Below are 14,713 nucleotides of genomic sequence, written 5' to 3'. Positions count from 1 at the left end.
ATGTGTCTCACCTGTGTTCAATTTGCCCCGCCCACCTCGTGTCAGTCTCTGTGCTTCCTTTTGTCCTTGTTGGTTCGTCTGAGGATTTTCCCCCAGTCTGTGAATCCTGCCCGGTGATGTTTGCTGTTCCGTGATTCCTTTTGCTACATCCGTGGACACTGTAAGTCTGTTTTGTTTTCCGTTTATTAAAACTATTATTTAAATTTCCCTCTGCATTTGGGTCCAGTTCCTGTATTACCCTGACAAGAGCCCCACATATGGGAACATGCAGCATTACCTGGTATCTCAGCATACATACAAGATACGGTGACCTTCACCGTATTTGACCTGGTTTCTATGGTGACTGTTGTGCTCGCCTGTCAAGGCGTGAAAACGATCGCGGACCAGGGCCGAGACGAACAGAGGGAAAGAAATAAGCTTAAAGAAAGAGTTGAAGGGGAAGAAAAGCAAGAGGAAACAGGATAGGGGGAAAAAAAGAAAGGTAAGAGCAGAGAGGACAAAGAAATAAAAGGGTATAGTGTGGAGATTAAAAAAGTGTGCTTCTGTGGGACTAATTGGAAAGAAGAGTGCAGTAACATAGACCGGGTTAGAGATGTTACTCCCACTGGGGCCACTCACAGTCAGAAAGAACTGAAAACGAACGTGACCTACAAAACTGTGTTAGGAATATCTAGTCAGACCATCGTCTATAACGTGCAGTTGTGATTCATTCTGCCTACAGGGAGATCATGTGCTGCCCAACGAGCGATGAGTTTTGTATTTCTGGAAGTAAGGAATAGAAAAATGTAAACTTAAATGAAAAAAAATGTGTTAAAAAAGTTTATAACAATATAGAATGTATGTATATATTCTTAATTTATTAATATACCGGCTTTGTCTATTTTATTTCTTTTTAACATATGTTTATTCCTAGATGTAATGCACTTTTGCAATAGCATTGATTATAGGAGCAAGTAAAAAATAGCTTGCATGATGGAAATAGCAGAACAAAGCTATTTTAGACATTTTATCTGGCAAATGTTTTGCAAATGCACATATGGACGTAGCTACCTACTTGACATACAGTAGAAGCTGCCTGGCTAGTTAATGTTGTGAGCTAGGAAGCTAAGTTAGATAACTCATCTGTTGCTCTTAGTGCTCAAACCAGCTGTCAGCTTTCTCATGTTTTATGTGGTTACTTACTAGGTATTATGCGAAAAATTCACAAAGCTAAAAGGTTCAAAGATATTCAAATCATTACACATTTTGTAAAAATTCAGCTAATATTTCCTCTGTGTGCCGGTGCGTTCGGCTCAGGCCTGGCTCTGTAAATCGAAAACAAAAAAATGGTGCGGACCGCACCACACCACGCGAGAGCGGTAAAATCACAACAACAACAAAGAGAGAAACAAGCTTTCTCCAAAATCGCTTACTGCCCCTTTAAATTGAGGACAATAGTTGATTTAGACAGGAACAGAATTGTAACGCTGGTTAACAGTGAGAGGCCAACGAGCTAGCAGAGCCAAACAGGCAAGTGAATGTAGCTTGATAATATCGTAAATTACACCAATAAATGTCGACTGGCTTGGTTCTCAAAAAGCCACTGACGAGAATTTCACCAGACAGTACAGTACATAACATATAGTTGGAATTAAATAGAATAATAAATGCCGAAGGAGCAGAACACTGTTGTGGCATCAATACGTTGGAAATTGGATGGATTTCTTCTGGGGTGATGTCAATGTTGCTTGTTTTTTCACTGGGATGATAATTAACCAAATGAATCACTTTCAATTACCCGCATTACCCAAACTTCCCCTTCCTCAGAGCGGCTGTCTGCCAGCGCAGAACAGCGACATATAGATTGTGGTTTGCGGTGAGGAACAACCTTGGTGGGGAAATCTGGTTTGAAGCAAGTGCAGGTCCATACAAACAGTACATGTGCACTCTTTCATGTGCTAATGCCATATGAGGACGTTAATGTGCCCACACAGGGGAATTTAAATACACATGCACACATTTCTCCACTCAACCAGATTTTGTTCATGAATGTTCAGTGTGTGTGGCCGCTCCATATGTGCGCGAGAGTGTGTTTATGTGCATCGCCACTGAGCTGTCACTGCAACTGGAGGCTTTCAAACAGGATTGCTGCTGCTCGGCGGAGGGTTTATGCCGACGCCGGGGCTTTTGATTCGCCTCTCACTCAAGGACAGCCATGCGTGACAGACTGCTCGCTAGAACTGCAGAGGAGGAGAGAGGGAAAGGGAGGAGAGACCGAAGGAGTGCGCAGGGAGAGCGTGAGAGCAAGGCAGCAAGGAGACAGGTGGCTAAAGGCTGGAGCAGAAACAGAAAGAAAAAAAAAAAGCAAGCAAGAGATGTGGACCTAAGCTGCCACGAATGAGTGAATGAGAGGATGGAGGCCGAGCGATGGACTGAAAGAAGAAGTCTCTGCTCGAGCAAGTTTGGAAAATAGCAAAGGGGATTTGCAGCACAGCTTGGGACAATGCTTTCCCCACACGTCAGCAATGTTGAAAGGTGGAGTTTGAGATGTGATTATTTTCAACACTTTATGGAACTTAATTGCATGTCAGGACTCAGGCAATTGCTTAAAATTTTCCCCGGCAGCTCGGTAATGACTCATAAAAATTTCCCTTTTCTTCTCTGCCACAGGATCTTACCTGAGCCACTGTTTCTGCAACTCAGTTAGGATTAGTGTTATTAGTAGGGAGCTTTGTTCCACTATTCGATGTGACACAAGCTGTCTTTGAACTGTAAGACACTTGGTTTTCACTGGGGAAGCTTTTCTGGAGATATTGGATGAAGACTTCCTCTGAAGTATCTTTGAATATTATGATCAGATTTTTGTGGACTGTTTGGTTAAAGTAAAATGAGTAAAGTGTCCTCTCTGTTGTCTCTGTCTGTTAAAATATGCAATATAAAAATACATTTTGTTTATAAAATGAAATACAAGGTTACCGCCAAGGTTAAGTTTAGGAGAAGGTTGGGGTTTTTTAAATATTAAAAAAGTTAACAAGTTGTTCCCCAGTGTCTCATATCACTGTAGTTTCGAGTTTTTTTGTATAATGAGTAGTTTGTTCTGAAACATTACATAAAGATTTGAGCAGCAGTTGGTTCTTAAACAACAGAAAAAAAACCTGGAGACAATGAAGCGGTGATGAGCTCACACCCGCCACTATATTTATTCCAGTTCTAGGTGCCGTCTTAATTATAATCATTACTCTCAAACTGCGGTGATGAAAGTAAATCCTCTCATTTAGGCCTCCGCGGTCATGTCCGTCCTGACAGAGGGAACGGTCACAGTTTTCAGTCCTTATGAGCGACCGGTGCCATTTCTCTGGAGCGAAACTGCCATTACGTGATAAATATATCATGTCATTAGCAACAAAAGTACAAGGTAATTACCAGAGTGTCATTCCTGTAACCTGTATCAGTATAACCATTTTTATTATTATTGAACCAGACAAAGACAGTAAATTATGGTTGAATTACAGAGAACTACTTTCTTAAATCCTGAGAGATAATTATTCTTGTTTCAAGAATCACCGGCGGTGAGAAGTAAAGAAATCCTGTATTGTATGTGTCACTGAAACTTTATCCACTGCAGCGATCATCGGGTTAAGGAGCAGTTATTTGACCTTTGTTTCTTTTCTCTAAAGATGTGGGGGTTGTCACAACCCATCACCTCACTGACGGAGAAGAGTGGAAGTTCATCCTGGATTTTGGGATCAGCAGGTACTCAAGGTCAACAAACTAGCTTCATCGTGGCTTTTAAAAACACCTCATGGAGAGGATAAGTAAATAGACCTGGCTCAGATCTTTAGCATTTTAGATGCAAACATGAAGATTGTGAGGTGAGCCTAATAATGTAGTTCAAAAAGAAAGCTATTTGGGTGTCCTCAGGGTCATAATATGTTGTCAAAAACAGTATGCTTTGGCTGTTTTTGCCTTAAAAAAAGATTGTGACAGCAAGTTGTGTTGTGGAGATTTGTGTTGTAGCGATTTGCTGTTTTGTGATTTGCTGTTGTGTGATTTTCTGTTGTGTGATTTGCTGTTGTGTGATTTGCTGTTGTGTGATTTTCTGTTGTGTGATTTGCTGTCGTGTGATTTGCTGTTGTGTGATTTGCTGTTGTTGCAATTTTCTGTCGTGTTGTGGCGATTTGCTATTGTGTGATTTGCTGTTTTGTTGTGGCGATTTGCTGTTGTGTGATTTGCTGTTGTGTTGTGGCGATTTGCTGTTGTGTTGTGTGATTTGCTGTTGTGTTGTGGCGATTTGCTGTTGTGTTGTGTGACTTGCTGTCGTGTTGTGGCGATTTGCTGTCGTGTGATTTGCTGTCGTGTGATTTGCTGTTGTGTGATTTGCTGTTTTGTGATTTGCTGTTGTGTGATTTGCTGTTGTTGCGATTTTCTGTCGTGTTGTGGTGATTTGCTATTGTGTGATTTGCTGTTTTGTTGTGGCGATTTGCTGTTGTGTTTTGGCGATTTGCTGTTGTGTTGTGTGATTTGCTGTTGTGTTGTGTGATTTGCTGTTGTGTTGTGGCGATTTGCTGTTGTGTGATTTTCTGTCGTGTTGTGGCGATTTGCTATTGTGTGATTTGCTGTTTTGTTGTGGCGATTTGCTGTTGTGTTGTGGCGATTTGCTGTTGTGTTGTGTGACTTGCTGTCGTGTTGTGGCGATTTGCTGTTGTGTGATTTGCTGTCGTGTTGTGACTGCTGAATTTTGTGCAGGGATGGACGGATAGTGAGATAACGGATAGGTGGAGGTGCCAATAGATAGTTGGAGTAATAGATGAGTTTCTTCACTTGGCCGTGTGCTTCATGTTGTCAAGATCAAGTAAGAAAATAATAGATACAGGGTCCCTAAATGCAAGCAAATCCTTCCATATGAGAGAAATCCAAACTTATGGACCTTATTTTAGGAGTTCAGTTTACTTCTGCTTTACTGTTGTCAGCATATCAGGTGTAAAACGTTATATTTTTATATGATACATTTCATTCAGAAGTCCAAAAATCTGAGATCAAACCCAGACAATATATTTTCTACAGTTCTCTAAAATAACACTGGGGGGGGGGGTGTATGTAATAACCCTTTAATTAAGCTGTGACACTTGAAAGAGTTGTCAATCTGCGGTTGAAGGAAACTTAAATAAACCAAAACTGTTCCAACCACAATGGATTTACAGACACTCACATAAAAAGATTGCATGACAGGCAAATGCTAAGATTTGAGGGAAGGGAACAGAGAAGCGCAATCTCTGCAGATTTCTATGTTAACTAATTAATACACACACACACACACACACACACACACACACACACACACACACACACACACACGCACCAACGTTTCCATTAGCAGCACTATGTGCACGCTGAGTCTGAAATTAGTATGCAGTCTGTTGAACAACAAACAGGCAGCAGGGAAGGAAGATGTGCTGCCAAACGGCTTAGATGGCAAATGACTGCAGAGATAGATCGGCCAAGACCAAGTTAGTGTGAGCAAGAAGTATCATCAAAACTTCTCGACCCTTTCACTGTAATACTCTGCTATTACTCCCATTCACGCACTGTGATTCATTAATTCAAATGGATGCTGGTTCAAATTCCAGTTCTGTGTGTGTAACTGTATATATTTTTTTCAAAATTGGGGGGAAAAAAGCTCAATTTCAGAGCATTTGGAAAAGGCAACCTGCAACCTGCAACCTGGCCAGTATTCAATGTGAACCGCCATGAACCGAGGGTGTGTACCAGGTGTATTCTCTTTCAGGGATTGAATAACTCATATAGATGTATTGCAAATACGTGGTGTGTGGGAGTCCCTCATCCATATTAATAAGAGCTGCAACACTCAGGGTTTTATCCTTTTAAGGTGTTAAACTGAGAGCGCCAGCACACATTAGCAAGCAAAAACATCGACTGTGAAGGGGAGTCCATCTGGTTCACGGCAAACACCCTGCCTCGTGACAATTTGCCGAATGGCCGTCTACAGTTCAGAAGGGATGTTTGAAGACTATTCCAACAACGAAAAAGGTCCAACGGGCACCGAAAGGTTTTTCATTCATTTCTGACATTGTGACAATGTCACCGTAGGAAAAGCACACGTGTAAATAACAGAAACAATGAAGGCTGAATTCCATTCAGCTGCTTCAGTGTCAGGGTCACGTTATTGTTTGTGCCTGGCTCGCTGTCATGTCTCGACGGCCCTCTTGAACTGAACAGAGAGAAAAAACGTCTGCTGTTAAAAAAAAAAGAAAAAAGCCTATAAATGTGGTAGGAAGTCGCATTATTGTGATTTGTATTGTATTGAGAGGCTTTGCGATGAATTCCTAATTTTTAATTTGTCGTGGTGTGTTTTCGATTTCTGTTTACACACCAGGTTTCGTTAACTAGCCAATGCACAAGACCACGACATCAGGAACTGTCACATGCATTTGGCTATGGCACTTCGTTCTGTTTCCAAGAATATGGCAGGATCACCAAATGAAGTTCATATAAACTATAATACTGTACTTTCCAAATTCAGCAGGGGACCCCCCCATGTATATTTCAGTGCCTGACATAATCACCTGATCACTCATCATGGGACACAAAGCTCAATTACCACCACATGAAAGCCATGTTTCCAAAAGGCCACCGTTCCTGAATCAAACATATCGCCTTTAATCTGTCAGTGCTCCTCCTCTTTGGCCCGATAATTGGTGTCACTCACATGGCTTAGCCTGCTTAATGTTATCTGACGAAAAGGGCGTCAGAGTGTAACAGGATATGGACGTTGGCAGCATTTAATAGAAAACGCTGGACGGAGGGTTTGTTGCAATAATGAAACAGCAAGCAGCTGGAGGAATGTTAAAAGTACGTGACCAGAATAGCTCATGCTTCTGTTTATTTATCATAGTCGGTGATAACTAATTTTCCTTCAATCAGGTCAACATTCATTTAAACGTGAACCATGCCAGGACCACATGTCCGACTTTAAGCTTGTTTCACAGTCATAATGAAACATCTCTGACCTGCTAATATGAAATAATCCCTTTATCCCGTCTGCTAAACGTTATCTGATGCACAGTACGACGGATGTGGAGCCTGCCACTGCTTATTAGATTATCAGGACACACGGCACATTGATTAACTGTGATAATAAAGGATAATGTTCAGTTTAAGTATTAATCCATAGCTGCAGACACAACAAGGCTGGAGCTCTGCCACACACAGCCCAGGGATTTTGCTGAGGATTTTTATTTTTTATTTTTTTATTTACGAACATTTTCTGAACAGCAAACGCTAGATGTAAGTGTAATTTAAAATATTAAAACAATAATTTTAATCTACCAATGATAATCTTATTTCTATTCTATTTCAATTTAAAAACCACCACTACAAACAATTTCTCCGTCATCAGATTGGTAGATATAATCTGAAAAAAATGTTCCTAAAATTGTGTTTAGGAGTCCATTCTTTTATGATTATTTCAATATCAGAGCGGAATTTGCTGGAGTAAATGAGTATTAAACGTACACATGTTTACATGGTGGCAATGTTTATCAGATTACCAGAATTGAGGGAACATTGATTAGCAAGGACAAAAATTGGAGAAGGTGGTAAATGTTAGTAGTAGTAAATAGAAGATATGAATCCATAATTCATAGGAACGCAAACAATTGCAGGACCGGCGCACAAATGTTTTCAAGATGGATGAGTCAGACGTTCAACAAAGCTTTGAGTGCAATGCACATTTGTGCTTCGCAATTGAAGATTAGTTCATGCTCTGGGGAAATAATTAATTAGCATTTATTTATTTATTTAAATGAGGTGATGATTGAATTTTATGCTGATGTGACACATCCCATAATATGTTTTGCATTTTCCTCTGGGTTCCTTCATTTAATTAACGTCAGAATTTACTGAACAAGCATCCTGCATGAATTATGGTATAAGCCAAGTTGGGGTGACAGTGTTTGTGGGGGCGTCTACATATTGGCACTTGTGATTTCCTCTGAGTGTGCGCGCATACTGCATATGTGTGTCATGTTGTTTGTGTTAATCTGTCACAAGTGCGGTCCAAATCACAAAGTCTGTGGTTTATCAACTCCTCCCTCCACTTCATTAGCATTTTCCACAATTATTAACCTGCAGTAATCACTGTAGTCTCTCTCTTACACACACACACACAAGACCACATGTTCAGGCATATGTACATGAGCAGAGATCTAAGCTAGATGATCACACACGAGTCAGACAGAATCTGTCATACTGTAAATCGGGGGATGTTGGCACCAAGTTGATGCCAAAGCTCTGACAGTATAAAGGTGCCGGAGGTACCGTACATGCCGTAGATACAGGGAATCAGATTCTTGCAGGATAATAACCTGACAAGTGTTCTAGTGTGACATCAAACTTTGAACAGAAGAAGAAAGCAGGCACAGTCAACAATGGCAACAATATGCCACATGGCACATGGCAACTTTGAGTGCAGCAACTGGTCTGTCGCGAAAAAAGATAAAAACATGCATGGAGATGTTTTTCATAAGGGAAAAGATAAACACAAAGCCAGAGTGTGAACGTGTTACACAGAGAATTTCAAATTAAATAGGGATGAAACTCAAACTTATCTAAGCATCTCAAAAACAGGCATCTGGGTCTGTACACAGAATTCATTACCAACATGATGTCAAAATGTTCATATCCTGAAAAACGGATCGCATTTGTTGTAGACACTCCACACAGCCGGGTATTCACAAGATGACTAAGGTACTTTAAAAATATGACTTGAAACTTGAAATTTAATATTTCACACCGTTGATCGGCCACCTTGTTGGTAAATTTGATTTAAACCATTTCTTGCACTTACACTAACTATAGGTGTGTGTGTGTGTGTGTGTGTGCGTGCGTGCGTGCGTTTTGTCGATCCGCAATCTTGAGGTGGTGAGATAATGTCTCGGGGGCTGCCAGATGGAGAAAAAAGATTTTGTAATATATGCAGCAGTTTGTGGCGTTGAACTGTACGTAATAAGTATTTTGTCTTTTATTTTAGTCAATTCTGTGTTCGCAGAGGACTGGGGGATGATGAACAAAGAAACATGGTGCACAGCTAGTTATCATACTACAATTCATAATACAAGTTTAAAAAAATATTATTTGTTTTTGGTTTTCCCAAATTAGCCATATGAATCTGACAAATCTAATTTAGTATTCACTAGTGCAGTGTGTCAATACTTACCTTGAATAGAATATTTAATTGACGCAGCAACTGATGCACATTCGTTTGCTTGGAGCATCAGGGCCAATGACCAGAGTGTGTGTACTAGGTACACATGGATGACACCGGGACCAATGTTCTCCGCCACAAATGGACATGAGACACACCAACAACAACAACGACCACAGTGGTTTGTTTGACGAAGCCTAGTGTTGATCTCGTCTTGTTGTCTGCCAATGAAAAGCCCCTGAACCTGACTCGAGTGAGAACCGATGGGGACCAGCATGGGAAATTCATCACGTGCGGCCTCCTGCCTCTCAGTGTTGTGTGGTGGTCGATCCAGTTGTTCCCGTCTGCGCATGTGAGGCTGAGATTTGAGATTTGTCGCCAGACCCTGACACACGCGGTCTGATAGTTAGACCTCATCAACAAAAGGGGGTGTCGGCCTTCTGTCGATCAAAGACTCTCTTAACCTTCTCCCTCCTCCTCCTCATCCCTCCGTCCACCTCCCAATAACTTTACAGTCGCACTAATCTGTCCTTTCTGTCTTTACTTCTCAGTCTCTGTTTCCTCCATTTCTCTTTGAATGACAGGTACTATAGTTTATGAACTGAAACACACACACACACACACACAGTCCTGACTCGTGTGTCTTTCCTCAGCATATTAATGGAGATTCTGTCAGCGGCTCTGGATGGAATTACTACCACTTGCTGAGCCTTTACACTTCCTGTATATCACACACCCACACCCACACACACCCACACACACACACACACACACACACACACACACACACACACACCCATACACACACAGATGCTCTGCTTCTATGTTGTCATTATTTTGCTCATTCAAGTTTTTTCTTTACTAAAAGCATTCACTCTTTAAATTAAAGTGCAAACAAAAATATGCATGATTAAAACTTGCCATTATCTTTACTTCATTGTTACCATGGTCCATCCCCCTTCCTCTTCCTGTCTTCATTAATATCCTTTGCTTCAAACCATCTTTCTCATTTCTTACCCTGCTCCGGCTCATTCACTCACTTTATTTTCAATATCACTCCAGTCAAAGATGTATTGTCGGAATGAAAAATATATGCTCAAGCAAAACAATACTCTCTCTTCCTTAGCCGACAAAATCTTAATTCTATTTGTTTCACCAAGATCTGTTTCCAGACTTTGGCTTCAGTGGTTCCCTTTCCTGTTGTTTATCATGTAATACTGAAACATTAATCTACAATGACTTCTGTCCACCCACAGGGTTAGATGATATTCATATCCAAATGCTTAGTCGCTCACTATAAATCACCATAATCAGGTTATTGATACCGTTTGCGCGACAAAGAAAAACAACTTTCTCCAGTTTTTTTTCTGCATTCACAGTGGGAAAAGACAGACATGAGGAAAAAAGAGTGAAAGTGTTCTGCACACAGACGTAGGTGAACACACTCGGCTCCGTGTCAGACCTGACCTACCTCAGTGAGGTGCGGGTTGGGGTTGAATCCACACTGGTTACAGACGGTGGCCTTACACTGGGTGCAGGTGTTGTAGTTGGGTACAGCCGGTGGGTTGGACAGCTCTGTGCTGGTGCACACCGGGCACAGTTTGCTGCTCGGCATGGGCGCGATCTGGGGCACCGAGTAGGGGGAGGTGGGTGTCACGCTGCGGTCAGGGGACGCCGATGGAGACCGGCCCGTCCTGGAGCCACTGAAGTCGACCTGGAGGTTTCGACGGGAGGCGTGCTGACCGGGACTCTGGCCACCGTGGCCTCCCACACCGGACCCGGCAGGGCTGTGACCCATACCGTGACCCGACCCCGGGCCCTGCCCCATACCCGGCCCCTGGCTTGACTGCATATGTCTGGGGGAGGTCGGAGTGTCGTGTGTTGCCAGGCGGTAGGGGTCGCTAGCTCTGGACCCTATTCCTCCACCAGTGCCCATGCCTGCTCCAATTCCTCCTCCACTCATTCCTCCTCCCATTCCTCCTCCTCCCATTCCCCCCATCCCTCCTCCTCTCATTCCACCTATCCCTCCACCTCCCATTCCTCCTCCACCCATTCCTCCTCCCATTCCTCCTCCACCCATTCCTCCTCCCATTCCTCCTCCCATTCCTCCTCCACCCATTCCTCCACCTCCCATTCCTCCTCCCATTCCTCCTCCTCCGTGGACTCCTTGTTGCATGCCAGGCTTGGGGCTACCCATCGGACCCCTGACAGAGAGGGACACAGCAAAAAAACAACAACAGATTAACATCAAATTATATAAATGAATTCTTCATAGTTAAGGCAAACCTTAGTAACTGTGCCTTGCAACTCTACAATACAAAAGAAAAATAATAGAGTTTTGTTATTCCCATGTAGTTTATACGGTTCATCAACTGGTGAGGATGATGACTTTAAACCTGGACATCTCTCTAAAAGCACAATATCATGAATACAGCCATTAATGGGACATCTAAGACGCCTTTGCTGGATTTTTATTTATTTATTTTTGAGGAAAATAGCTTGGAAAATTCAAAGTAAATTCACGAGCAAACCAACCAAAGCTGAAATACTAATGTTGTGCGTTTTCAATGGGGTGCTGTTTTATGCATGCTAAAATGTTTGTTGTGGTTATTTTATGTTCTGTGGGAGATGCCAAAGATGAATTCCCACTGAGGTGGACAATAAAGTCAATTAAACTGCCAGCAACATTTGTGGTTTCAGCTGGGTAAAAATAAAAATGGTTACCAGCTACAAGCTGTTTTTAATCCACCTTAATCCGTCTAAAATCAAAGATCCACTGTTTCAAAAATTACTAAGAATTTCAAACTGAAGATGTGCAAGAACGGCAAGCTTAACAGGCAAAGCAATAACATATAAGCTTTTCAGACAAGGAACCAAACCGTAATGAATCACTTCTTACCCCCAAAACTTGCATTGAAAACAGATTGTATCAGTGTTCATTGAAAATCAAATAACAACTTAATTACTGAGTGCAATTCTAAAAATGTTTTTTTCTTTCTGCTGCTGGGGCCGAGTAAATGTAATGAGCAGTTTGATTATTGCCAATGAATTATTTAATTGGGGGGGGGGGGGAATTATATATTGGAGAAATCTGCCTGGTCATTGTCACTGTATTCTAACAAATTCAATTACCTCCTCACTGGAGGAGACACTGCAGCAGAAACAACATTAAAAACCAGCCAAAATAATTACTGATTCTCTCACGGTGAGACCTCGCTACATCCACCAGCTTCAGCAAATTAGACTGGAACATAATAGTCTGTGGAAAGACAGGCGCACGCACCACGCACACGCACGCACACACACACGCACGTACGCACGCAAATCCATGTGTGCTGTGTTAAAGGTGACATACACACATACACCTTCAGCATAAAATAAGCAAATCATTACAAAGCTCTGCCTGAGGAAGTGAAAATGATTTCTCCTTTTCCGTGCATGTTTTGACAGTCAACATGAGACTCTCCTTCACAGAGTTAAGCAAACAAATTGTGTGAACGCAGTTGTGTGGGTATTGTTCTACTATACTACTCCTACTAAAAACTACTAATACTATTAACGACAACTAGAAACTACTGTTGTAAAAATGAAATTGAATGCAATTAAAAGGAAATTTCAAATTCTGCAAATGATTCAAACCGACTTGATGGAATCATTTCAGTGCCTCCACAAACTACAATACCTCACACAACACCACCACTTATACACGGTAACTAAACTGCATCAGTGAATAATAACGACCAAAGCCTTTCACTTTCTATCCTCGGGCTGAAATGGAACAAACTCAGTCAAGTACCCAACAAATGAAAGTGTCCGTCTGCTTTCTGGGATTCTAAGTTAACGCTTCCAACTCTTTGCAGGAATTATTTGGGGTCCTGCTGCCGAGCTACCTGCAACTATGAACTTGCACTTGATGACTGTAATCATATGAGAGAGAGAAAAAAACATCCTGCAGCTTTGTTTTTATAAATGACACAACAACATAATAAACAAAATCCTGCCAAGTCATGTTTCTATTCTATTCTTTTGCCTGTGGTGTCATTGATTGAATGAATCTCAGGGGTATTAGATATTCTCCTTAGTAACAATCCATTTGTGACAAAATCTCTTTTCCATCTCTGACTGTTTTCCTTTCTACATAATTCATCTTTCTTCTTTTCAATATTTCTCTCTACCAACTCTTCCCTTTTCTCCTTCACATCCTCCTCTTTTTTGTTCAGTCTCTCCTCTATTCACTGCCTCTCCTCCTCCTCCTCCTCTATTATCTTTAAACCAGGCACTGACCATGGCCTCCCTCCCCAGATGTTTTTTTCTTTTCCTTTGTCGAAGCTCTTCTTTTGTGACATATTTTGATTTCCGCTCTCGGAAGGCAAGTGAACCTTAAGCGACCCTGTTTGTCTTTCTCATCGCAAGTCAAAGTCAGAGTCCTTGTGAGCAATGAACTGACGGCAGCAACAACAACATCAGAAGGAATTCTGAAACATAACCATTGACTCTCACACAACTGCAATTCGGGAGCTTTGAACGTAAAAATCAGGGTCTGTAAAAACTCATCTGTGTTTTCCTCACAAGCGTGCGTACAGTTTGGAGTGGCTCAAGCGAAGGATTGACAGATTTTGTAGTTTCTCCAGAGACCATGCATCCGTCAATCACAAATGTAAAGTACACATTGTCAGACAAACACCGCAGTATGTGAGTTGTGTGACCGTGCATAGCCGTGAGTGTGAGTTGCCTATTAATTAACTGTGTGTGTGTGTGTGTGTGTGTGTGTGTGTGTGTGTGTGTGTGTGTGTGTGTGTGTGTGTGTGTGTGTGTGTGTGTGTGTGTGTGTGTGTGTGTGTGTGTGTTCGCTTTGGAAAGGGAAAGGGGTGACTCAACAAAAACCTCAAAGCTTCACTGAGAAGCTGAGACTGTCACTCTCAGACGTTGAGGAAGACAGGATGAAAGACTTACAGCTGACGGGGAAATTGATGATGAAGGGAGGCAGAACCTGTTCCACAGTACACTCCTGGCCAGAGTGTCCTATATTTTGCTCAAGGTTATTTGATTTTGTCTCCGTACCCATTAATTGCGGCTGTACAGGGAATCTACGTACAACAATTTAAAAGACACATCAAATAATTTCAAATCTGATCTGATCCGGCCTTTATTTTTTCCTACAGAAGTTGCTAAGTGGTTGAGGGTTTTCTATGTGTAAAAGTATTTGGAAAACAATTAATATATGTAAAAATCCATAAAAAGATATTTGGGCATATAGATTTGCAGTTTAAGAGGAGAAAGGAGAAGAAGATAAAAAAAAGCAAAGAAGCAAAGAGAGAGAACCAAGTAAGGGAGATAAGAAGAAGAACCACAGTAGGGAGAGAGCTGGGGATTCTCATTCTCATTTTGAAGAAGACGCCGTCACTAATTGCTGTGAGAAAGTGAGGCCAACGAAGGTGACAACCCAAATAACGGGAACAGTCCTGCTCTCTCGGTGTGTTTACACACTTAGCCCTCCGCGTCTCACCGGGG

At 41.7% G+C, this 14,713-nt stretch overlaps 1 protein-coding gene across 3 annotated transcripts in view; it reads right to left on the bottom strand.

Moving 5' to 3' along the window:
• Positions 1–11,177, bottom strand: part of bsna (bassoon presynaptic cytomatrix protein a) — a 102,349-nt gene extending 91,172 nt beyond the window's left edge. For all 3 annotated transcript variants that reach the window (XM_035645940.2, XM_047331255.1, XM_047331256.1), the window contains exon 1: positions 10,674–11,177. In XM_035645940.2, coding sequence (XP_035501833.2) covers positions 10,674–11,177 — 504 coding nt within the window. The remainder of the gene's footprint in view (positions 1–10,673) is intronic.
• Positions 11,178–14,713: the final 3,536 nt, after the last annotated feature.

Source organism: Scophthalmus maximus, chromosome 3, assembly GCF_022379125.1.
Source record: "Scophthalmus maximus strain ysfricsl-2021 chromosome 3, ASM2237912v1, whole genome shotgun sequence".
Taxonomy (NCBI): domain Eukaryota; kingdom Metazoa; phylum Chordata; class Actinopteri; order Pleuronectiformes; family Scophthalmidae; genus Scophthalmus; species Scophthalmus maximus.
Note: the sequence above shows the minus strand (reverse complement) of the source record. Positions and strands in the feature narration are given on the sequence as shown.